A 25241-nucleotide genomic window follows, 5' to 3' on the forward strand; every position below is an offset into this window, starting at 1 on the left:
GACATTTTATGTCGATCTAGCCATGTCCGTCCGTCTGTCTGTCGATAGCACGCTTTCTTTCAAAGAAAAAAAGCTAGCCGGTTGAAATTTTTCAAAAATATTTCTTATTAGTGTAGGTAGGTTGGTATTGTAAACGCCCTATATCGGTCCATGTTTTGATATAGCTGCCATATAAACTGATCTTGGATCTTGACTTCTTGAGCCACTAGAGGGCGCAATTCTTATCCGATTTGGCTGAAATTAAGCATGACGTGTTTTGTTATACTTTCCAACAACTGTGCTAAGTATAGTTGAAATCAGTCCGTAGCCTGATATAGCTGCTATATAATCGGATTTGGGGTCGTGACTTCTCGAAAGGCCGTAACTATTATCCGATTTGGCTGAAATTTTGCACAGAGTATTTAGTTATGACTTCCAACTATTGTGCTAAGTATGTTCTAAATCGGTTCATAACCTTTTATAGCTGCCATATAAACCGATCTTTGATCTTGATTTCTTAAGCCACTAGAGGGCGCAATTCTTAACCGATTTGGCTGAAATTAGGCATGACGTGTTTTGTTATGACTTCCAACAACTGCGATATGTATGGTTGAAATCAGTTCATAGCCTGATATAGCTATCATATAAACGGATCTGGGGTCTTAACTTCTCGAGCCTCCAAAGGGCGCAATTCTTATCCGATTTGGCTTGTAAAGTTTGACGGCCTTACTTAATATATTGTCTTCGTTCTTTTTGAAGTTTCTTCACTCTAAAAACAACACCATCTATGTTTGAGAAAGTTATACCATCTCAGTTAACTGTCCGACAGTAGTATGCTCTGATAGATGATAATGCCATCTGTATACCAACCATGGTATTATAAAAGTTTTTATGCCTTCATACATGTAAGAGCCTCAAAAACCCACATACACACACACACACTCAACAAAACACCTATTCATCTTTTTTTGTATGCAGACTAAATTCTCTGCCTGTTTTTTGTCAGTGAGGAATGGAAGTTAGCAATAGCTGGGACCGTAAAGATTCTTGTTGCTGGTGTCTTGATTTAATTTCCTGTTTAGCAAAAAAAAAAAAGGTTTTCTTTTCACTTTTCACTGTTCACTTACATATGTGTATGTAATGCAGCCAGAATGGGTGGGTGTATTCCTGGGTGTTTGAGATGGTTGAGCGATAAACTCGTTTGCTCTGTCTGCCTGCCGCACCTACGATAAACATAATATTTAATTATTTATTGTAATTTTATTTGAAATGTCCGTTCTAAATGAAGGACAATTACAATGAAATACTCCAAATGACATTTTGACCATAGGGGAATCATGAGCAAAGCAAACCGAACACACAAAGAGACCGGATGCCGCAATAAAAGAAGCTAAAAGGCATTTGTGGTAGGCTTTGATAAAGAAATGAAAATGATATGAGACACAACCAGAGCGATGGGTTAATGGGCAGGAAAAAAAAGGGCTAAAAAAGGACCATTTATTATTTTACAACATCTACATAGACATGTACAAAACTGTTGATATGAATGTTACAGTGGATAGCGAAAATAATAAAAAAAATGCAACTGATGGAAAAAAAACATGTAAGACGTGCCAAGTTCGGCCGGGCCGAATCTTATATACCCTCCACCATGGATCGCATTTGTCGAGTTCTTTTCCGGGCATCTCTTCTTTGGGAAAAAAGGATATAAGAAAAGATTTCCTCTGCTATTAGAGCGATATCAAGATATGGTCCGGTTTGGACCACAATTAAATTATATGTTGAAGGCCTGTGTAAAATGTCAGCCAATTCGAATAAGAATTGCGCCCTTTGGGGGCTCAAGAAGTAAAATAGAGAGATCGATTTATATGGGCTATAGACCGATTCAGACCATAATAAACATGTATGTTGATGGTCATGAGAGAATCCGTCGTACAAAATTTCAGGCAAATCGGATAATAATTGCGACCTCTAGAGGCTCAAGAAGTCAAGACCCAAGATCGGTTTATATGGCAGCTATATCAGGTTATAGACCGATTTAAACCATACTTGGCACAATTGTTGGGTATCATAACAAAACACGTCGTGCGAAATTCCATTCCATTCGGATAAGAATTGCGCCCTCTAGAGGCTCAAGAAGTCAAGACCCAAGATCGGTTTATATGGCAGCTATATCAGGTTATGGGCCGATTTGAACCGTACTTGGCACAGTTGTTGGATATAATAACAAAACACGTCTTGCAAAATTTCATTCTTATCGGATAAGAATTGCGCACGCTAGAGGCTCAAGAAGTCAAGACCCAAGATCGGTTTATATGGCAGCTATATCAAAACATAGACCGATATGGCCCATTTACAATACCAACCGACCTACACTAATAAGAAGTATTAGTGCAAAATTTCAAGTGGCTAGCTTTACTCCTTCGGAAGTTAGCGTGCTTTCGACAGACAGACGGACGGACGGACGGACGGACGGACAGACGGACGGACATGGCTAGATCGACATAAAATGTCACGACGATCAAGAATATATATACTTTATGGGGTCTCAGACGAATATTTCGAGTAGTTACAAACAGAATGACGAAATTAGTATACCCCCCATCTTATGGTGGAGGGTATAAAAACATGTAAGACGTGCCAAGTTCGGCCGGGCCGAATCTTGGGAGCCCACTTTCATGGATTCTGCAAAAAATTCACACGAAATATATTTAGTAGATTAAAATTATATACGCTCCAAATTTCTGCGAAATCAGGCGAAAATGCAGGCCACTAGAAACCGAACAAGGATAATTGAGAGATTGGCTTATATGGAAGCTATATCAGGATGAGCTTGGCACAGCTGTTTGACGTCATAATAGAACACTAAGTGCAAAATGTTAGCCAAATCAGACCAAAATGATGGCTTTCAGGGGCTCGAGATATCGATTCAGGGTATAGATTTATATGGGAGCTATTGGGTTGCCCAAAAAGTAATTGCGGATTTTTCATATAGTCGGCGTTGACAAATTTTTTTACAGCTTGTGACTCTGTGATTGCATTCTTTCTTCTGTCAGTTATCAGCTGTTACATTTAGCTTGCTTTAGAAAAAAAATGTAAAGAAGTATATTTGTTTAAAGTTCATTCTAATTTCTATTAAAATGCATTTACTTTCTTTTAAAAAATCCGCAATTACTTTTTGGGCAACCCAATATATCAGGTTATAGACCGATTAAGACTGTACTTAGCACAGCAGAAGTCATAACAAAACACTTCATGCTAATCGGAAAACAATTTCGGCTTTTAAGACAAATTGCAAAATTTTGCCCATGAACATTCCACTAAAGAACAGGGGCAAATTTCTCAATCGCAGTCCGATTCAAGTTTAAGCTCAATGATAAGGGGCCTCCTTTTTATAGCCGAGTCCGAACGGGGTGCCGCAGTGCGACACCTCTTTGGAAAGAAGTTTTACATGGCATAGTACCTCACAAATGTTGCCAGCATTAGGAGGGGAAAACCACCGCTGAACATTTTTTGTGATGATCTTACAGGATTCGAAAACAGGAGTTCTGCGTCATAGCCGGACATGCTAAACTCTGTGCTACGGTGGCTTCTAAGGGCAACAGGTGTCATATCGGAAGATCGGTTTACATAATAGCTATTTCAGGCAGTAGTCCGATTTCGACCGTACTTAGCACGGTAAGAGGAAGTCACAACAAAATACTTTGTATAAAATTTCAGCCAAATCGGATAACAATTGCGTCTTCTAGGGGCTCAAGAAGTACAATCGCGAGTATGGTTTATATATGAGCTCTATCAGGTAGATGACCAATTTGGACAGTACTTGACGTAGTTGTTGAAAATCGTAACCGAACACTACGCGCAAATATTCAGCCATTTTTCCTACCACTGTTCCAAAGTGTTACATGCGCATTCGTCGGCCAAGCCTGTTAACCATGCTCATTGACGGCAGTTCCCTGGCCTTCATTGCCAAATCGGCCGCTTTCTCATATCCAGTTACTCCCCTATGGCCCGGCACTCAAACGATGTGGTTCGTGCCATCCTCAGAGAAGGCGTTAATCTCCTTCTTACATTGCAAGACTGTTCGTGATGTTGCCATCCTGGTTGCTATTGCCCTAATGGCCAGTTTATTAGAGCTGGTAAAATCTCGATGGCACTATCGATATTTTATTTTTTGTCTGAATATCGATTGATATTTTTCCTGTCAATACTATCGACAATGTTAAATTTTTCTCAAAATTGAACAAAAATAATCGTTCCGATACTGAATGTATCCTATAAGCTACATTGCCCTATAGAGGGCGCAATATTCATCCCATTGGGCTAAATTTTTGTGCATTGATTTCTCTCATGTCTTCCAACTGGCTTTATTAAATTTGTTTTTATTCGGTCTATGCATTGATACTGCTTTCATAAAAATCGATATCCTGACTTTTAATTCTCATTTTCGTTTGAAGTATTGGTGATGGGATATTAACGATAGTATCGATACTATCGATATTTAATATAAGAAACATCGAAAATATCGAAAGTCGCGATTATCGATAGTTTGCCAGATCTACTGTTTGCCGTTCGCAAAGATGTTCCGACTCGACATCCTTGAGTTAACACCACACCACCTCATGCATTCCGTGATCGCCCGGATTTCCGCCTACTGGACCGTATTATGGTCAGGCAGTCTAAAACGGATCTCAGTCCCTAGGTTCTCAATGGAGACCCCCAGGCCCATTCTGTTCACTAGCTTTGATCCATCCGTGTAATATGATCTTTAAGATGGCAATACTAGGGTACCGTCAGTCCAAGACTGTGCCGCTAGCAGCAGTGCCTTGCACTTGACCTCAAATGTCGCCTCAGGTATCCGATCGAAACCCTCTGCCGTCCTTTCAGGTTTCCTGTCGTTGCCTCGATTATACCGCGATGGAACGAACTGCTCTCATCATCAATCCATGACACTTCCAATTAAGTTTCCTACCCAAAGTCACAATTAAGTTTTTGATCCAGTCAGATATGGACATCGTTTTGTTGAGGAAACGTAGTGCTTCAAATTTTCCCACCTTCATCATCCTCATGGGTCTCCTTTGGGTTAACATTGATGCCCCTGGGTCTAGCCCAGTCATATGCCATATGCAATTTGGTTATTATGGCCCAAAGGAGTGGCGATAAAATACTTCCCTGTGCCATGCCTTGTGCCACTTTCTCCATTATATTTATGGGACCCGCAATTTAATCACCTGCTTCTTACCATATGATATATCCAGTTTCTAAGGACCAGGCCCATTCTGTACGGGTCTAAGATCTGTGTGTCGGTTCGCATATTGTTGAACGCACCCTTGGCATAGAAGGATTCTTGTATTTTATGTGCATGTATTTATCGTGCAGGGCAGTCTCCTCCGTCCTTCCCTTGATATAGGCATGCTGTTTGCATTTGAGCAGTTTGTTGGATGATGGATGTCCTACTCTTAATCATGGTATCAACAATACGTTCCATGGTTTTAGGTAGAAAGGACGTAAGACTTCTAGGTCTGCAGGCCTTTGGTGTCACACAACTTTCTTTGCCGGGCTTGGGTTTCGGCTTTCGGAGTATGTGCAAGTCATAGGCACGCTATGAAAATAGTGAGGCGCCAGATAGTCGACCTCCTTTTGTAGTAACGCCGGAAACATTTCATCAGGTCCGGAGGACTTAAATGGTTTGAAGCTCCTCGAGTCTTGCTTGGCCATAAATTCTGTTATGATAAGCCTTCGATCAACCTCATTATACCAAGATTCCGGTGTCTCCGTGAATCCTGTCGTATGCTGCAGAAAATTCGATTTCTATCTCTATTTTTATACCCACCACCGAAGGATGGGGCCTTTTGATAGGCCTTTCGTCATTCTTCTTCAATTTGGCCCAGATCGGTCCAGATTTGGATATAGCTGCCATCAAGACTGATCTCGCGATTTAAGGTCTTGGGCCCATAAAAGGCTCCTTTATTGTCTAATTTAGCCATTACTTGGGACAGTGAGTTCTGTTAGGTTCTTCGACATGCTTCTTCAATTTGGCCCAGATGGGTCCAGATTTCAATATTGCTGCCATATAGACCGATATCTCGATTTAAGGTCTTGGACCCATAAAATTCGCATTTGTTGTCCGATTTCACCGAAATTTGAGACAGTCTTTTGTGTTAGACCCTTCGACACCCTTGTATAATTTCGCCCAGATCAGTTCAGATTCGGATATAGCCTCCATATAGACCGATCCGCCGATTAAGGGTCTTGGGCCCATAAAAGGCTCATTTATTGTCCGTTGTCGCCGAAATTTGAGACAGTGAGTTGTGTTAGGTTTTTCGACATCCTTCTTCAATTTGGCTCAGATCAGTCCAGATTTGAATATAGCTGCCATATAGACGAATCTCTCTCGATTTAAGGTCTTGGGTCCGTAAAAGGTGCATTTCTTGTCCACATTTATTACCTGATTTTGATGTAATTTGGGACAGTGAGTTGTGTTAGGCACTTTGAAATTCTTGTTCAATTTGGCCCAGATAGGTCCAGAGTTGGATAGAGCTGCCACATAGGCCGATCCGCCGATTTAGGGCCTTGAGCCCATAAAAAGTACATTTATTGACCGATTTAGCCGAAATTTTAAGACAGTGAGTTGTGCTAGGCCCTCCAACATCCTTCGTTAATTTGGCTCAGATCGGTTCAGATTTGGATATAGGCCCCTCGAAATCTTTCTTTAACTTGACCCAGATCAGTCCAAATTTGGATATAGCCTCCATATAGACCGATCCGCCGATTTAGGGTCTTGGGCCCATAAAAGGCTCATTTATTGTCCGTTGTCGCCGAAATTTGGGACAGTGAGTTGTGTTAGGTTCTTCGACATCCATCTTAAAGTTGGCTCAGATCGGATCAGATATGGATACAGCTGCCATATAGACCGATCTCTCAATTTAAGATTTTGGGCCCATAAAAGGCACATTTATTGTGCGATGTCGCCGAAATTCTGGGACAGTAAATTGTGCTAGGCCCTTCGTTATTCATCTTCAATTTGGCAATTTGGCTCAGATCGGTCCAGATTTGAATATAGCTGCCATACAGATGTATCCCTCGATTTAAGGTATTGGGCCCATAAAAGGCACATTTTTTGTCCGATTTCGCCGAAATTTGGTACAGTGTGTTGTGTTAGGATTTTCAACAACTTTCTGCAATTTGGTCCAGATCGGCCCAGATTTGGTTATACCTGCCACATAGACTGATCTCTAGATTTAAGGTTTTGGGCCCATAAATGGCACATTTATAATGGGATTTCGCTGAAATTTGACACATCCGAGTCGTATATGGTTTAGTCGGTCTATATTTGGACAAAATTAAACAATGACTTGCACTTACTAGACCACTCAATGTCCGTGTCGAATTTGGTCAAAATCGGACCATTTTTCGGTATAGCTGGTATGGGGGCATAAATTATACCTTTTTTAAAGGTATATGACGAAGTTTGGTTTACATATATACCGGAGGTGGTAGGGTATCCAAAGTTCGGTCCGGCCGAACTTTACGTCTTTTTACTTGTTTATCGTGATTTCAACAGACAAACGGTCAGACGGATGGATATGGCTAGATTGTCTTATATTTTTACGACGATCTAGAAATCATATATACTTTATAGGGTCGGAAATTGATATTTCAACCGAAATGAATATAACCCCATCCTCCCGTGGAGGGTATAATAATGTCAGCCTTAGTATTTGCTTTTTATCTATACTTTAAACATTTCATACGTTCCACTGTCCCTTACATTATGCTAAAATGTTAAAAGGTTTGGCATAATGTGTTATTAATTGAATATTATCATGACCTAAAATATCCGGAAACATTATGAGAATGTATCCTCTGTAATTTATTGATATTTTATGCAAAACTCCAATAAATTGTGGACAAAAATTAAATTGCTTGAAAATGCAAATGAAAGGTAAATTGTAATACATACCGAAAAACAATTGATATCAACATTGATATTGAGTTGGGTTATACATGTATAGATTTGGATGTGTCTTTTATCATACATAAATGAGGGTTGTACGATTAAACAAAACGTGGTTGTGATAAAGTGATTGATGCTGTATGCCATCAAAGAAAACTTTGTCAGTTGTAGTAACAAATGACGGATTCAAAGGAATTACAAAGATATGAAAATATGACTTAATGTTAGTACCTCACTTTGAATTAAGTAGATCAATTAAAAATGAGTTCAATAATTATTGAAACTTCATAGGTAGCGACATATACTATTTTCATATAAATGAGCAATGAATATTATCTCTTAGAGTTTGTCAATGCTGTCATGTAAACATAAGAGGCTCTTCTGTTTTTCCATATACCTAACTTACTTACTTTAATTGGCTAGGACAGAATATTTGTTCTACTAGCCGAATGTAGAATAGCGTTCCAAGCGCCTCGATCTTCTGCGCTCATTCTAAAATCTCTGACACCAAGTTTCGAGGTGTCAGAACCATATAACAGCACGGGTAGTACCAGTGTCTTGTATAGTGTAATCTTCGTCGTGTCGTTCGTGTCGAGAGGTGGCCTTGCTTCTAAACTGCTTACTTAGTCCAAAGTAGCATCTGTTTGCCAGTATTATTCTTCGCTTTATCTCAAAAATGGTGTCATTCGTTTCGGTTACGGCGGTGCCGAGGTAGATAAAGTTACTGTCTCAAAGTTGTGGTTCCTAACTTTCTCCATTTTCTTTATCTGTTCGGTTGTGCAAGGTTTTTTGGGAGTTGAAACCATCCATTTCGTCTTATCTCCATTTACAGCCAGACCCATTTTCACTGACTCTCTTTCGATTCTTTCAAAGGCTACAGTTACTACTTCCGGTAACCGACCCATGTCGTCGGCATAGGCGAGTAGCATGTGTTCTCTTGTGAGTAGTGTGCCGTATCTATTCACATCTGCATCTCGTATAATTTTCTCTAGCAGGATATTAAAGAGATCACACCATAGGCTGTCTCCTTGTCTGAAACCTCGTTTGGTATTAAATGGTTCGGAGAGATTCTTTCCTAATCTTACTGAGGAACGTGTAACAGCAAGTTTCATCTTACAGAGTCTTATTAATATTGCAGGGATACCAAACTCAGACATGGCTTGAAATATATTTGAACGTAAAGGAGTATCAAAGGCGGCTTTGTAGTCAGCAAAGAGATGGTAGGTGTTGATTTGTCCTTCTCGGGTCTTTTCCAGGATTTGGCGCAGTGTGAATATCTGATCTAGTGTGGATTTACCAGGTCTAAAGCCGCATTGATAGGGCCTAATTATCTCATTGACTTTAGACTTCAATCTTTCACACAGTACGCTCGAGAGTATCTTGTATGCGATGGGGAAAAGACTTATTCCTCTGTAGTTGGCACATTCCGTCTTGTCTCCTTTCTTGTGTACGGGACATAGTATGCTGAGATTCCAATCATGGGGTATGCGTTCTTCTAGCCAGATTGCGCAGAAAAGCTGATGCATACGCCTTATCAGCGTGTCGCCTCCGGTCTTAAATAGTTCAGCGGGTAACCCGTCGGCTCCTGCTGCCTTGTTGTTCTTTATTCGGGTTACTACTACTTGGACCTCATTCTGGCTAGGAGGTAAACGTTTTATACCATCATCAGGGATTGGTTCTGCGGTATCCTCATCGCCGCCAACGTCGGACATTAGCAGTTGGGTAAAATTGTCTTTCCATATCCTCAGCATGTTATCTGTGTCAGTTATCAGATTTCCTTCTTTGTCTCTGCAGAAGGAAGTGCCTGGACCAAAGTCATCGGTTTGATGTTTAATTCTATGGTAGAATTTCCGGACTTCATTCTGACTCCTGTACATCTCAATTCGCTCACACTCACGTCTTTCCACTTCCTTTTTCTTTCTGCGGAACAGACGTTTCGCCTCTCTCCTTTTCTCCCGATACCTCTCCTTCATCTGGCGCGTTGCTACTGATTGCATCTCGACACTCTTGGTCGTACCAAGGGTTTCCTGGAGGAGGCTTCCTCTAACCAAGTACGGATTTCGCGGCATTTTCCATGGAGTGGACAATGGTTTGCCACTGCGCCATTATATCATCAAGCAGTTGGGTCAGTCGAATGGAGCATGACCTTGCCATTAGTTGTGTTTGCAGCTTTTCAATGTCCAGCTTCCCTGCAGTGTCAGATCGTACTTTCCTCGCCATGTTCAAACGGGTGCAAACCTTTCCACGGATCGATCGTACATCTAACACGATGGATGAATGCCTTCCATCTATCATAATGTGATCAATTCGGTTTCTCGTATTTTGATCGGGTGACAGCCATGTGGCTTTGTGAATATTTTTATGTTGAAATCTGGTGCTACTAACTACCATGTTTTTTGTCGCGGCGAAATCTGTTGGGTTGGGTGTAAAAAAAGTATATTTGATTAAAATTCATTCTAAGTTTTATTAAAAATGCATTTACTTTCTTTTAAAAAATCCGCAATTACTTTTTGGGCAACCCAATATCAGCCTCAACCCCGACGTAGAAAATATCATTGGTCTGCTCGTCTTTGTCTTCCGTCGGGGCATGGGCACAAATAAGGCTGATGTTGAAGAATTTGGCTTTAATGCGGATTGTGGCTAGCCTCTCATACACCGGAATAAAGCTGGAGACAAGGTGTTTCAGTCTCCGACTAACCACAAATCCACAGCCAAATTCATGCTGTGTCACCGTTTGGTGTTGTAGTGACGTCATTCCCAGTCCATCGCACTTCCTGTAAGGCGGTAATATCTGCCTTGTACTTCTCTAATACATCCGCCTGCGCGTATACTGCACCTTCTCTATAAAAAGTGCGGATATTCCAGGTGCAGATCCGAAAATCATGGTCCTTTTTTCGTTTGTGTGGGTCGTCAACTTTGGGGGGGTCCGTTTTTTCTATTCCTTTGTTTCTCATAGTAGTTCTCAGTTTTCCGGGGGCGGATTACTGGCCCAGCGCCCCAACCGCATGGGTTTTGTGGGATTGCACACGTATCCCTCGTTTTCCATACACCATTGTCTTAAAATATAAGTCTCATACCACTGTAGTCTTTATAAATTAAGAACATTGAGCTGAAAATTGGTACATATCAGAGTTATATGCTCTACTTATAATGGCATAGCTTTGCTTTGTAAACTCACACATAGCATTCATTGCAGTCCATATACCATAGAACTACCCGCCTCTTCTCCAAACAATTTGCTCTATTGCAGAATCCCTATATGGTAATCAAAGCTATTTTATGTTAAGAAATTTTATTAATAGCTGTTTAAAATTTAAATTTAGCTCAGAAATTTATCTACCTACCATCTTTCCACAAAAAATCATCAGTTTACACTGATTCTACTTTCAAGTTCGGCCGTGCCGAATTTTAGATACCCACTAGCATGGATAAATTGTAATACTTTTTTATTCTAACAACACTATGTGCATAGGTATATTCAAATATATTTACGATAAGTATCATATTTGACAACGAGAAGCCTTATGCAAGTCAAAGTTAAAATGGCAACAAAATTGGTAAATAAATGCTCCTTTTACAGGCTAAGTACCCTTAACTGGCAGATCGGTCTATATGGCAGCTATATCTTATAATGGTCGTATATGGACCATACTCGGTTCGTATAACGGAAGGACAAATAAAACTCACTGTTCCAAATAATAGAGAAATGCTATAATGTATGTGGGCTTAAGACCCTAAATCCCTAGATCTGTTTACATGGCAGCTATACCCAAATATTGTCCAGATTAAACCATATTTAGTTTGGATATCAGAAGCTTTGATACAGCTCTCTGTTCCGAATGCGCCTGTTATGGGCTTAAGACCCTAACATGGCTAATCTATATATTGTATATAAACGAGTTGCGTGACTGACTGATCATCGCCCGGCCCAAACGGCTTAAGCTAGAATCATGAAATTTTGCACGAATATTGCTCTTGTGTCATAGGCATGGCATAAAACGGGATTTGGCGATATTCATACGTTTAAGTACTATAAAGTACCAAAAAGTTCAAAATGGTACATATTTGCCCTGCACGAATGGAAAGGACTAGAATTATGTTCTTGGGCTCAAATTAAAGAGTGTCGAAATGTTGGATAATCCTACCGGAAGTGAGAGAAATAGTACGTTTGAACTAGAGCTATGAGTTTTTGAACTTGGGTACACTTTGGCAACCATAATTGGATGACTATCAGATTTTTCGGTACATTTAGCTACTAAAAAAGTAACAACAAGTAAAAAGACGTTAAGTTCGGCCGGGCCGAACTTTGGATACCCACCACCTCGGGTATATATGTAAACCACCTTTCATCAAAATTCGGTGAAAATTTCATACCTTATTCTCATATACCTCATACCGACCTGAACTATATACGACACGATGTCGAAAAGCCGAACATAAATCACTGTGTCAAATTTCAGTGAAATCGGATTATAAATGCGCCTTTTATGGGGCCAAGATTTAAAATCGATATATCGGTCTACACGGCAGCTATATTAAAATCTGGACCGATTTGAGCCAAGTTGCATAAATATGTCGAAAAGCCTAACCCAAAGCACTATCCCAAATTTCGGCGAAATCGGACAATAAATGCCTCTTTTATGGGCCCTAAACCTTAAATCGAGAGATCGGTCTATATGGCAGTTATATGCAAATCTGGACCGATCTGAGCAAAATTGAAGAAGGACGTCGAAGAGCCTAACCAAACTCACTGTCTCAAATTTCAGCGACATCGGACAATAAATGCGTCGCTTATCGCCCCAAAACCTAACACCTAGATATCGGTCTAAATGGCAGCTATATCCAAATCTAGACCGATCTGTGCGATATTGCAGAAGTATGTCAAGGGGCTCAACTTAACTCACCGTTCCAAATTTCGGCGACATCAGACAATAAATGAGCATTTTATGGGCCCAAAACCATAAATCAAGAAATCGGTCTACATGGCAGCTATATCTAAATCTGAACCGATCTGGACCAAATTGAAGAAATATGTCAAGGGGCCTAATACATCTCACTGTCCCAAATTTCAGCAAAATCGGATAATGAATGTGGCTTTTATGGGCCTTACACCATAAATCGGAGGATCGATCTATATGGCACCTATATTCAAATCTGGACCGATTTGAGCTAAATTTACGAAGGATGTCGACTGGCCTTACACAAGTCACTGTCCCGAATTTCATCAAAATCGGATTATAAATGTGGCTTTTGTGGGCCTAAGAACCTTAACGGGAGGATCGGTCTATATGGCAGCTATATCCAAATCTGAACCGATCTGAGAAAACTTGACGAAGGATGTTGAAGGGCCTAACACAACTCATTGCCCCAAATTTCAACAAAATCGGATAATAAATATGGCTTTTATGGGCCTAAGACCCTAAATCGGCGGATCGGTCTATATGGGGGCTATATCAAGATATAGTCCGATATAGCCCATCTTCAAACTTAACCTGCTTATGGACAAAAAAAGAATCTGTGCAAAATTTCAGCTCAATATCTCTATTTTTAAAGACTGTAGCGTGATTTCAACAGACAGGCGGACGGACATGTCTAGATCGTCTTAGATTTTTACGCTGATCAAGAATATATATACTTTATAGGGTCGGAAATGGATATTTCGATGTGTTGCAAACGGAATGACAAAATGAATATACCCCCATCCTTCGGTGGTGGGTATAAAAAGGTACGAAATGACTGAACTTTGTACAGGGCGGATAGATAGAGGTAGAAATTTGAAAATTGACTTAAAAAACATCTGGTGCCAAAGGATGAGGGTGAAAAGAAAAATGAAAAAATAGTACTGGTAATGGGAGGAAACGTACATTTAGTACCGCAATTGGTACCATATTGTACTTTTTTACAGATGGGACTAGAAGTCTGAAATTTGCCATGCAGGTACCACTAAGAAAACAATAAGGGGTGACTATGATCTTTTTACAATTCCTGGTACCAATATCGGTACCATTTGGTACTTTCTGTGCAAATGGAGCTAGAGTACTGAATTTTGAAATGAAGGTAAATCGTAGGTAATCGGTAATTCTAACATTTTGGTACCACAATTGGTACTATTTGGTACATTCTTTGTGGGTGGAGCTAGCGGTCGGAAATTTTGGATGTAGATACAAATAAGAAATATATGATGGGTGACTGAATGTTCTATTAAAACTCGTACATTTTGGTACCATTTGGTACTTTCTGTTCGGATGAAGCTAGAGGTTCGAAATTTGGGATATGGGTACAACTAAGAAATAAATGATGGATGACTAAATAATTTATTCACCATTCGTACATTTTAGTACCACAATTGGTACCATTTTGTACTTTCTGTTCAGATGGTCGTGAAGTCTGAAACTTGGCATGTGGGCACAACTAAGAAATATATGTCTTTTAAAAATTCATACATTTTGGTACCAAAACTGGTACCATTCGGTTCTCTCTCTGCAAATGGAGCTAACGGTCTGAAATTTGACATGTAGATACAAGAAGGAAATGTATAACTGAGTGCCTACCTAGGCTTTTTGAAGTCCTACACTAAAAGCGGGTATCAAAAATGGGGGTAGCGAAGCGGACCACCGGGATGCTAGTCGGTCTATATGGCAGCTATGCCTAAACATGGTCCGATTGAAACCATATTCGTGTCCAATATTGGGAGGCTTCATATAGCCTACTGTTGCTAATTTCAGCAAAATAGGGTAAAAAATGGGCCTGCTATGGCTTTTAGACTCTATATGAAAAGATCGGTCCATATGACAGCTATAAACATATAAAGATCGATCCGAACCCTATTTTTCATGAATGTCAGTGGGCATAGTTCTAAATTTCACCGAAATCGGATAATAAATATGCCTTTTATGAGCTTAAAACCCCTAATCGACATATTAGTCTATATGGCAGCTATACCGAAATATTGTATGTTCCGACTTGGACAATATTTAAGTCGGATATAGGGTGACTTAGCTTAGGTTAGGTTTAAGTGGCAGTCTGCCATCAGTCTCACACAGACGTTTTCGTCCATTGTGATGCCACAGGAACAGGAGAAGGAAAATGCCTTCTAGTTCCTACCATTGAACCCTCCAGATCGCTTTAAAAAGCTCAACAACTTCCGAATGTTCACATTCGCCAAATCTGGCAAGTGGGACTCCATCTGACTGTCAGTGCGGAACACACATACGCAGATGTTCAGTAGTCTCTTCTTCCTCAACGTTCTTACAGCTTCTGCAAAAGTCGTTACTGGCAATCTTCAGTCTGTCGGCATGTTTCCGATCGTATCTGATCAGTCATGTGACCCGTCATGACGAGCACGTGGACGGAGACGTCTGTTCGTGCCAGCAATAGCAGAAAGGTCGATCTCTTCAAGTCTAGACTAGGCTAGGTAAGGTTAGGTGGGAGCTGATATTAACCCGTCCCATGCTTAGACATATACTTAGGTTAGGGCCAGTAAACGGGTTGTTGTGCGCTCTCATTACTGTCAAGTATAAGCGTACTAGGTTCGACTGGGCCGAATCTTGGGAACCCACCATCATGGATTCTGCTAAAATATGGGAGCCCATCTGGTTATAGACCGAATTGGACCGAGTTACTTGGCACAGTTGTTGAGAGTCATAGCAGAACACTATACGCAAAATTTCAGTCAATTCGATTAAAAATCTCGGCTTGTAAGGGCTCAAGATGTTAGATGGGGAGATCGGTTTATATGGGAGCTGTATCATGTTTTTGACCGATTGGACCGTACTTCGCACAGTTGTTGTAAAATTTCAGCTAAATCGGACAAAACTTGCGGCTTGTAAGGGCTCAAGAAGTCTAATCTGGATATCCGTTTATATGGGAGCTATATCCGATTATAGACCGATTTGGACAGTACTTGATACAGTTGTTGGAAGTTATAACAGAACACTATGTGCAAAATTTAAGCCAAATCGGATGAAAATTGCGGCTTCTTGAGGCTAAAGAAGTAAAATCGGGAAATCGGTTAATATGGGAGCTATATTAGGTTCTTGACCGATTTGAAGCGTACTTAGCACACTTATTGTGAGTCATAATAGAACACTTCAATTTCATAACATGCTCAATTTCAGCCAAATTGGACAAAAATTAAGGCTTGCAAGGGCTCAAGAAGTCAAATCGGGAGATCGTTTTATATGGGAGCTATATCTAAATCTAAACCGATATAGCCCCTTTGCAATCCCCAACGACCTACATCAATATTAAGAATCTGTGCAAAATTTCAAGCGACTAGTTTTACGCGACAGATGGACGGACATGGCTAATTCAACTCTGAATGTCGAGGCGATCAAAATTATATATACTTTGTGGGATCCTAGATCACTATTCGAGGTGTTACAAACGGAATGACTAGATTAGTATACCCCCATCCGATGGTGGTGGGTATAAAAATATGTTAAACTCTTTACACTATAACATATTCATTGACCACATTTCATTTTGCCTTTTCAATCGCTTCAGACATACCACAAACCACAACTGTGACAACTTTAGCACCGACTGTCTCAACGAATACAGTACCAATGTTGGTAACTAAATACCATAAAGGTATGTATAAAACTGAGTGTATATGTGTGTGCGTGAGTGTGATAAGAAAAACTTCAGTTTCCACAACCCAACCCTTACATACCTTCCTACTCTCTCTTTGCTTTGGTTACAACTGCCAATCCTTATGAGTTGAGATTTGTTATTATTTTCTTTAACAACTATTTGCATAAATTCATATTAAGTATAGCTACTATAACAGATATATATGAGAAACTCCCTATCGCAATTAACCAGTCACTATAATTTTTGCTTAAGTTTTTGAGATTCTTTAGAAAAAATCCCTGTAGACAACTTTATGTTCATGTCCTTGTTTCCGTAAGCTGCCATTAGAAATGTCTTTTAAATATATGGAAATTCCCTTTTGCCTTACATTGCTTGTTACTGTCCTTCAGCTCCCCTCCTTCTCTCCACCCAACTAATGCTATTAAGTTTTATGTATAAATCGCCATGAAACTTTTGCATATTTATCTTCTATGACTCTCTCTCTCTCTTTGGTTTTTGTGCAGAACAACGTTATAACTTTCAACAAAATAATAACAATAATAATAAGAATGGCAACAATGGCAGCAATAACTACAATCATAAAGTGCAACAACGCACAAAATCAAAAATGGATTTTCCCCAACAGCAGAACAATGTCTACTTGGGTGCAACCTCAACGATGTGGAATACACAACAGCAGCAACAGCAACATCAACAGGATCGTTATGTTGTCAGGGGCGAACAATACCAAGGTGAGTTGGTTAATTTTAAAAGACTGCAAATAAAGTTTCCACAAAAAGAAGTTAAGTACAATGAAATAAAATTGCGCTAAATTCGGTAGAAACCTGGATACTCGCCACCATGGATTATGAAAACTATGTGCACTAATTGATAAGTTTGTGTGGAAACAAATCGGTGAGATGAAGAGGCTTTTAAGGGCTCAAAAAGTCACAAAGATGGATTGGTTTATGTGGGCCTCTATTTACTTTTCTGGTGTGAAGAATGAGGAACAAAAGCCAATTCAAGCTTAATTTTAGGCTTCTTACTGTTCAAGAAAACAATTCCATGGATATGTTTATATACAACTAGCTGGACAGGGCCCGCTCCGCCACGCCTTTCACTTTCTTTTTTTTCAGATATTTCGCCCGAACATGGATATCATATTTTTGCTCTACTCCCTAATACCTTTCATTTGAGCCTTATATTGCTATGGTCGGTAAATAAGACCGATATGGGGTATATTATGGGGTGAGGTTGACCGTCATATATCAGATTCGTTCTGAAGTCTCAAATACCCTTAATTTGAGCCCCATATTGTCATTTTTGGTTTGTATTTCCATTTAGCGGGCTTTAGAGGTGGCGCTTTAGCCCGATTTAGGTTTGTTTTCCGGGGTGAGGTGCTCCCTTAGACTCTTGGTCCATAAGAATATATAAGCAAGGTGCTCTTCTCTCAAATACCATTTATTTTAACCCCATATTGTCATTGGTTTAAGGGGAATTTAGGGGATGAGGCATCCTCAAACATTTGGCCCCAAAATTTGTTCTCTTTGGGGGTGTTTTTGGAAATAGACGGTGCCCCAAATACATGATCCCACATTTGGATATCAGATTCTTACTCTATTCCCAAATATCATTTATTTGAAGCCCATATTGCCATTGGTATCAAAATTGGATATCAAATTCGTTTTCTAATCTCAAATACCTTTCATTTAAACCCCTTATTGCAAAAGTCAGAAAATATGTCCGGTTTAGAGTATGGGCCCTAAAAACTATCAATATCGAGATCCATGAAGTATCTCAAGGACCTAAGACAACTCACTGTCTCAAATTTCAGCAAAATCGTATAATAAATGTGGCTTTTATGGGCCTAAGACCCTAAATCGGAGGATCGGTCTATATGGCAGCTATATCCAAATCTGGACCTATCTGAACCATTGAACAATTGACGAAGGACGTCGAAGGGCCTAACATAACTCACTGTCCCAAATTTCAGCAAAATCGGATAATAAATGTGGCTTTTATATCCAAATCTGAACCGATCTGAGCCTAATTGAACAAGGACGTCGAAGGGCCTAACAGAACTCACTGTCCCAAATTAAGACCCAAAATTTCCATGGTGAGCAAATACGTCGTATTTGGGCGTTGTTATGGGGCTGGGACGTCCCCTAGGGAGTTCGTCCCGAATGTTGATATCAGATTCGTGGTCTTCTCCCAAATACCTTTCATTCGAGCCTCATGTTTCCATAGTCGGGGAACTTAACCGGTTTCGGGGTTGTTTTGGGTTATGGGGGCAGCCATTCAATGACTTGGCCCTGAAAATATATATCAGATTCGTGTTCTACTCTAAAATACTTCCTATTACAGCCCCTTGTTAGAATGGTCAGCAAATACGTCCTATATGAGAGGTGTTAAGGGGTCATGGTGGCCCCATACACACTTTTTCCCGAACATTGATATCAGATTCGTGCTTTACTCCCAAAGACCTTATATTTGAGCCCCATATTGCTATTGTAGTAAATTTGTTCTCTTTGGGGGTTGTTTTTGGAGGGGGCGGCCCTCAGTAAACTCTTGGTCCCACAGAAACTTGCTCCCACATATGTATACCATATTCGTATTCTACTCGCAAATACATCACATTTGAGTCCCATATTGCCATGGTCGGTAAATATGTCCGATTTATAGGTATTTTGGGGGTTGGGGTGGTCCCCCAAACACTTAGTCCGACAATTGGATAGCAGATACGGTTTCTACTCTTAAATATCTTTCATTTGAGTCCCATATTGTCATAATTGGTCTATATATATTTGGTTGATTTTGGGGGTGGGCCTGCCCCCCTAGGTACCCCATCCAAAATTTAAATACCAAATTTTTATTTTTAGGTTACTTTAAGGGAGCACCACCTATCACCAAAATCTGGCGTTTCTGAAAATAAGGGTAAGGGGAAGGGTCCGCCCCCTTACAGATATCAAAAAATGTAGTACCTTATATTCATCACGGGATCATTATGCACCCTCTGTGAAAATGTCAAGAAAATAGGTTCATCCGTTTTTGGGTCTAAAGGGAACACACAAACAAACCGACAAACAAACACAAATTGATTTTTGTATATAAGATATTTTAAAACAAACCGATCTGAGCCATATACCACAATGATGTCGAAAAGCCTAACATAATAAATGCGCCTTTTGTGGAACCAAGACTTTAAATCGAGATATCGGTCTATATGGCAGCTATATGCAAATCTTGATCGATTTAGACCAAATTGCAGAAATATGTGGAGGGGTTTAACTTAACTAACTCTCCCAAATTTCGGCGACATCGGACAATAAATGCGTCTTTTATGGGCCCAAAACCCTAAATCGAGAGATCGGTCTATATGGCAGCTATATTCAACCCTAAATCGATATGGGCCAAATTGAAGATGGATGTCCAAGGGCTTAACGCAACTCATTGTTCCAAATTTCGACGATATCGGACACTAATTGTGCTTTTTATGGCCCCAAAACCTAAAACCGAGAGATCGCTCAATATGGCAGCTATATCCAAATCTGGACCGATCTGTGCTATAATGCAGAAGTACGTCAAGGGGCTTAACTTAACTCACCGTCCCAAATTTCAGCAAAATCGGATAGTAAATGTGACTTTTATGGGTCTAAGACCCTAAATCGGAGGATCGGTCTATATGGCAGCTATATCCAAATCAAGACCGATCTGTGCCAAATTGACGAAGGATGTTGAAGGGCCTAACTCAACTGACTGTCCCAAATTTCAGCAAATTTGGATAATAAATGTAGCTTTTATGGGCCTAAGACCCTAATGGAATGTCAAGGTGAAATTTGGAATGCCAAGGTGACTAAATTTGGGTTCGTACCAAAAGGAGCCCGGAACACCTAGAGCCTTGAAATTTTGAACAAGATCGCGATAACAACTCAGATCTTACCATTTAAAGCTTCAAAGGGTTGTTTTTATTCGTTAGCAACATGTTGTCTTGGCATAGGCGGAGCGAAGAGGACCTCGCCCACTAGGGCACTGGAGACTATTCTACATATCCGACCCATTGACATACAGACTAAGTGTGAGGCAGCCACTGCGGCTATGAGACTTAAGGCGATGGGAGAATGGATGAGGATGGGAGCAGCTCATACCATCGCGGTATAATCGAGGTGACGATAGGAAACCTAGAAGGACGAGAAAAGGTTTCCGATCGAATACCTGAGATGAACCTTGAAGTCGAGTGCGAGGCACTGCCGCCATCGGCACAGTCTTGGATTGACGCAACCCTAGTATTGCCATCTGGAAGATCATGTTACACGGATGGTTCAAAGTTAGAGGACAGAGTGGGCCTGAGGGTCTACATTGAGAACCCAGGGATTGAGATCTGTTTTAGCCTGCCTGACCATAATACTGTCCTGCAGGCGGAGATTTGGGCGTGATCGCGTGAATGCTTGAAGTGGTGTGGTGCTAAAGCGAGGACGTTGGTTGTGAACATCTTTACCGACAGTAAAATTGCCATAAGGGCAATAACAACCAGGACGGTTAGTTCACGAACAGTCTTGCAGTGTAAGAAGGAGATTAACGCCTTCTTTGAGGATGGCAAAATCCGCATCGTTTGGATGGCGGGCCATAGTGAAGTAAGGGCGAATGAAAGGGCAGACGACTTGGCGAAGAAGGCCAGAGGACTGCCGTCAATAAACTTGGTTAACCCGAAGCCTTTCGGGTCGACGCAGTCCGAGTTAAAGGAGTGGGCAACGAATGTCCATGCAACATTGTGGAACAGCGAAATGGTCTGTAGGACGGCGAAAATTTTATGGGGGATTCAGATTGTGAGAAGACGATGCTAATACTGAAAGGAAGTAAGAAGGAGGTCAGTATAGCTATTGGTATCATAACGGGACACATAGGACAACGAGCTCACTTATGTAAAATCGGTGTGGCAAGTGATAGCATGTGTAAGGCGTACAACAGATACCGGTACTGAAGGTGGAGACACAATATCAGACATGAACCAACTTAGGGGAGTGGTATTGAAAGTAATTAAAGATTTTGTAAGTAGCACGGAATTCCTAACTTAAAATTTTCTTTTTAGAGGTTATTTTATAGTTTTTTTTTAGAGCGCACAACAAGCCATATTGGCATGGGGCGGATTAGTATCTGCACCCTCTTCTTAACCAACCCCATAATGTTTTGGGTTGCCCAAAAAGTAATTGCGGATTTTTCAGGCCGGCCAAATGAAGTTGATGATGACCAAATCAAAGCATTAATCGAATTGGATCGTCATGTAACTGAGCGTGAGATAAGAGAGAAGTTAAATATACCAAAATCAACTGTTCATTATCACATAAAAAGTATTGGACTGGTGAAAAAGCTTGATATTTGGGTACCACCTGTATTGAAAGAAATTCATTTAACAAACCGAATCAATGCTTGTGATATGCACCTCAAACGCAATGAATTCGATCCGTTTTTAAAACGAATCATAACTGGAGATGAAAAATGGATTGTTTACAACAACGTTAGTCGAAAACAATCATGGTCCAAGCATGGTGAACCAGCTCAAACCACTTCAAAGGCTGATATCCACCAAAAGAAGGTTATGCTGTCTGTTTGGTGGGATTGGAAGGGTGTGGTATATTTTGAGCTGCTTCCAACGAACCAAACGATTAATTCGGATGTTTACTGTCAACAATTGGACAAATTGAATACAGCCATCAAGGAGAAGCGACCAGAATTGGTCAATCGAAAAGGTGTCATATTCCACCAGGACAACGCTAGACCGCACACATCGTTGGTCACTCGCCAAAAACTGATTGAGCTTGGATGGGAACTTTTGATGCATCCACCATATAGCCCTGACCTTGCACCATCAGACTACCATTTATTTCGATCTTTGCAGAACTCCTTAAATGGTAAAACTTTCGGCAATGATGAGGCTATAAAATCGCACTTGGTTCAGTTTTTTGCAGATAAAGGCCAGAAGTTCTATGAGCGTGGAATACTAAATTTGCCAGGAAGATGGCAAAAGGTTATCGAACAAAATGGAAATTATATATTCGATTAAAGTTCATTCTAAGTTTTATTAAAAATGTATTTACTTTCTTTTAAAAAATCCGCAATTACTTTTTGGGCAACCCAATATATTCTGAATCCTTTCGACATTCTGAGACTAGTTAGGCATGTCGTCCGTATGTCGAAATCTCGATAGCGGTAGTAGCGATATGACTTCTTGAGACCACAACAATTCAAATACAAACTCTGTTAATAAGTGTCCATTTTTAGCGGAAGCCATGGTGGTACCCAAGATTCGGCCCGACCGAACATGCTTGGATTCTATCCCACTGTGCAACTCTTCAAAACCCGCCTGCGGTGTGAACGCTAAGTCTGTAATGATTGCAACGCAGCTAAGTATTTGTATTTTCTGTAACTTTCTGTACCCAGATCTCTTCTCCACAGCCTTCCGCCTTACCAATGCCCGATACGGACAGACACACGGACATCGTTAAATCATCTTAGTTTTTAATAACGATGCGAAATATCGGAAATGGATATTTCGATGTGTTGCAAGTGGAATGACTAAATGAATAAACACCTACTCTACGGCGATGGGTATCCAAAGTTCAGCAAGGACGAATTTAATTGTTGTTACTTGTTAACATTAAAGCATCTACTGAACTCCCTTGACCAAGGCAGCACATTTTTGCAACTTGTTAAAAAATATTTGCAATTTGCCTCAAATATCATTAACAAGTTTTAAAGTGTATATTATTTCAATTGTAGAATTTTACACTTTATAAACACTGCAATGGTGTCTGATGACCACTCATAAATCACATTGCCATAAAGAGTGACCTCGCCGGTCTTTTGTGTTTTTTTATTGTTGATGTTGTTGTTGTGCATGGTAATCGTAAACTTTTAACGTGGCTCATTGTTAAAGAGGCCTTCGGCAGCTGAAGTGTGCTCTCAAAGCCCCCCCATTCAATGAAATTTGTTTTTATACAAAAAAACGAAAAAAAAAAAAACAAATACAGAAAAAAACATAACTTCCATAGTTTGAGGTCATTGCGTGCCTTTTTTTGGATTTTCGCTCCCTCTTGCCCTGCTGCACTGCTGCATTGCCATTGGTATGGCAAAAGAATATGCGTTTTTTTTACGACCCAACTTTTTTGCCGTTTGTAGAACGATGGTTGTTACTCTATCTTTTCGTATCTGGGTTTGGGGGGCCAAAGTTCGTTTTTTTTTTACAACTTCCTTTTGATGCTATTGTACGATTTTATTGAAAACGTTCCAATATTTTTGTGTTACATATCCTGCAGTTAACCTAGCGCTTGGCATACTTGCCCCACCCACCTGCCACCATCGTCGAACACACATCACCATGTGCACCAAGTCCACCCAGTTTGGCTCAATCGACATATTGTCATAAATCATGGCAATTTCGATGCTACCGAAATTTTCTTTTGTTCGCATATTTTTTAACCAATAAATTGCATTTACTTTGGTTTTTCGGGCTCACCACAAACTGATGGTGTGGCATCATTTTATGTGCAATAAATTGCATCTTTCTATTCTATTCTCTTCTTCTGCTCCTTCTTCTTTCTTGGCATTTGTCGGTGGCAAAAGTTTTGCATTGCAGCCAACTATCCATGATGTTGCTTGCCATCACACTTGAGAGAGAGAGAGAGAGAGAGTGAAGGAGATTAAATCAAATTCGTTTGTTCCTACTCAAGGATTTTATGCATCGTTTTTTAATGTCTCTCCTTATGGTCCAAACATCAGGCGGAATAGACAGTCCAAATGACTAAAGGCTGGTTCAGAGAGAGAGAGAAGTATTTTCAATATTCAAAACTTGGAATAGAGGTATAAGCAGATCTGATAAGGCTTTGAAGAATAAGAAGTAAAAAGGCCGAACTTTGGATATCCACCACCTCGGGTATATATGAAAACCCCCTTTCGCCACAATCCGGTGAAAATTGGATAACTTATGCACCCAAATTCGACACGGATATTGGGTGGGCTAATACATATGAGTCACTGTTGAATTTTGTATTTCAAATTTTAGCAAAATCGGATAAAAATAAAGCATTTATGGGCTTCAGACCCTTTATCGGCAGATCGCTCCGTATGGAAGTTATATCTAAATATTGTCCCATACCAAACATATTTGGGACGAACGTTGGGAGATCTAAAACTAAATCGGGTAATAATTAGAGCTTTTATAGGCTTTAGACCCTTTATCGGCAGATCGGTCAATATCGCAGCTATATCGGAATAAAGTCCGATCTGAACCATATTTGGGTCCTATATTGGGAGGCGTAAAAATATTCACTGTTTCAAATTTCAGCGAAATCGGTTAAAAAATAAAGTTTTTATGGCCTTCAGACCCCTTATCGGGAGATCGGTCTATATGGCAGCTATATCTAAATATTGACCGATCTAATCCATTTTTAGACCAGATATCAGGAGGCTTAAAATAACTCACTCTTTCAAAGGTCAGCGAAATCGGTTAAAAAATAAAGCTTATTAGGGGGTCAGACCCTTTATCTGGAGATCGGTCTATATGGCAGCTATACCTAAATATAGTCACAATCCGGTGAAAATTGGATAACTTATGCACCCAAATTCGACACGGATATTGGGTGGGCTAATACATATGAGTCACTGTTGAATTTTGTATTTCAAATTTTAGCAAAATCGGATAAAAATAAAGCATTTATGGGCTTCAGACCCTTTATCG

At 40.2% G+C, this 25241-nt stretch overlaps 1 protein-coding gene across 1 annotated transcript in view; it reads left to right on the plus strand.

Moving 5' to 3' along the window:
- LOC106089126 (uncharacterized) overlaps window positions 1-25241 on the plus strand; it is a 121569-nt gene that overhangs the window by 49172 nt on the left and 47156 nt on the right. The window contains exons 7-8 of the mRNA XM_059365730.1: window positions 16442-16528; window positions 17035-17262. Coding sequence (XP_059221713.1) covers window positions 16442-16528; window positions 17035-17262 — 315 coding nt within the window. The remainder of the gene's footprint in view (window positions 1-16441; window positions 16529-17034; window positions 17263-25241) is intronic.

The sequence above is a fragment of the Stomoxys calcitrans genome, chromosome 3 (genome assembly GCF_963082655.1).
Source record: "Stomoxys calcitrans chromosome 3, idStoCalc2.1, whole genome shotgun sequence".
In the NCBI taxonomy this organism is placed as follows: Eukaryota; Metazoa; Arthropoda; class Insecta; order Diptera; family Muscidae; genus Stomoxys; species Stomoxys calcitrans.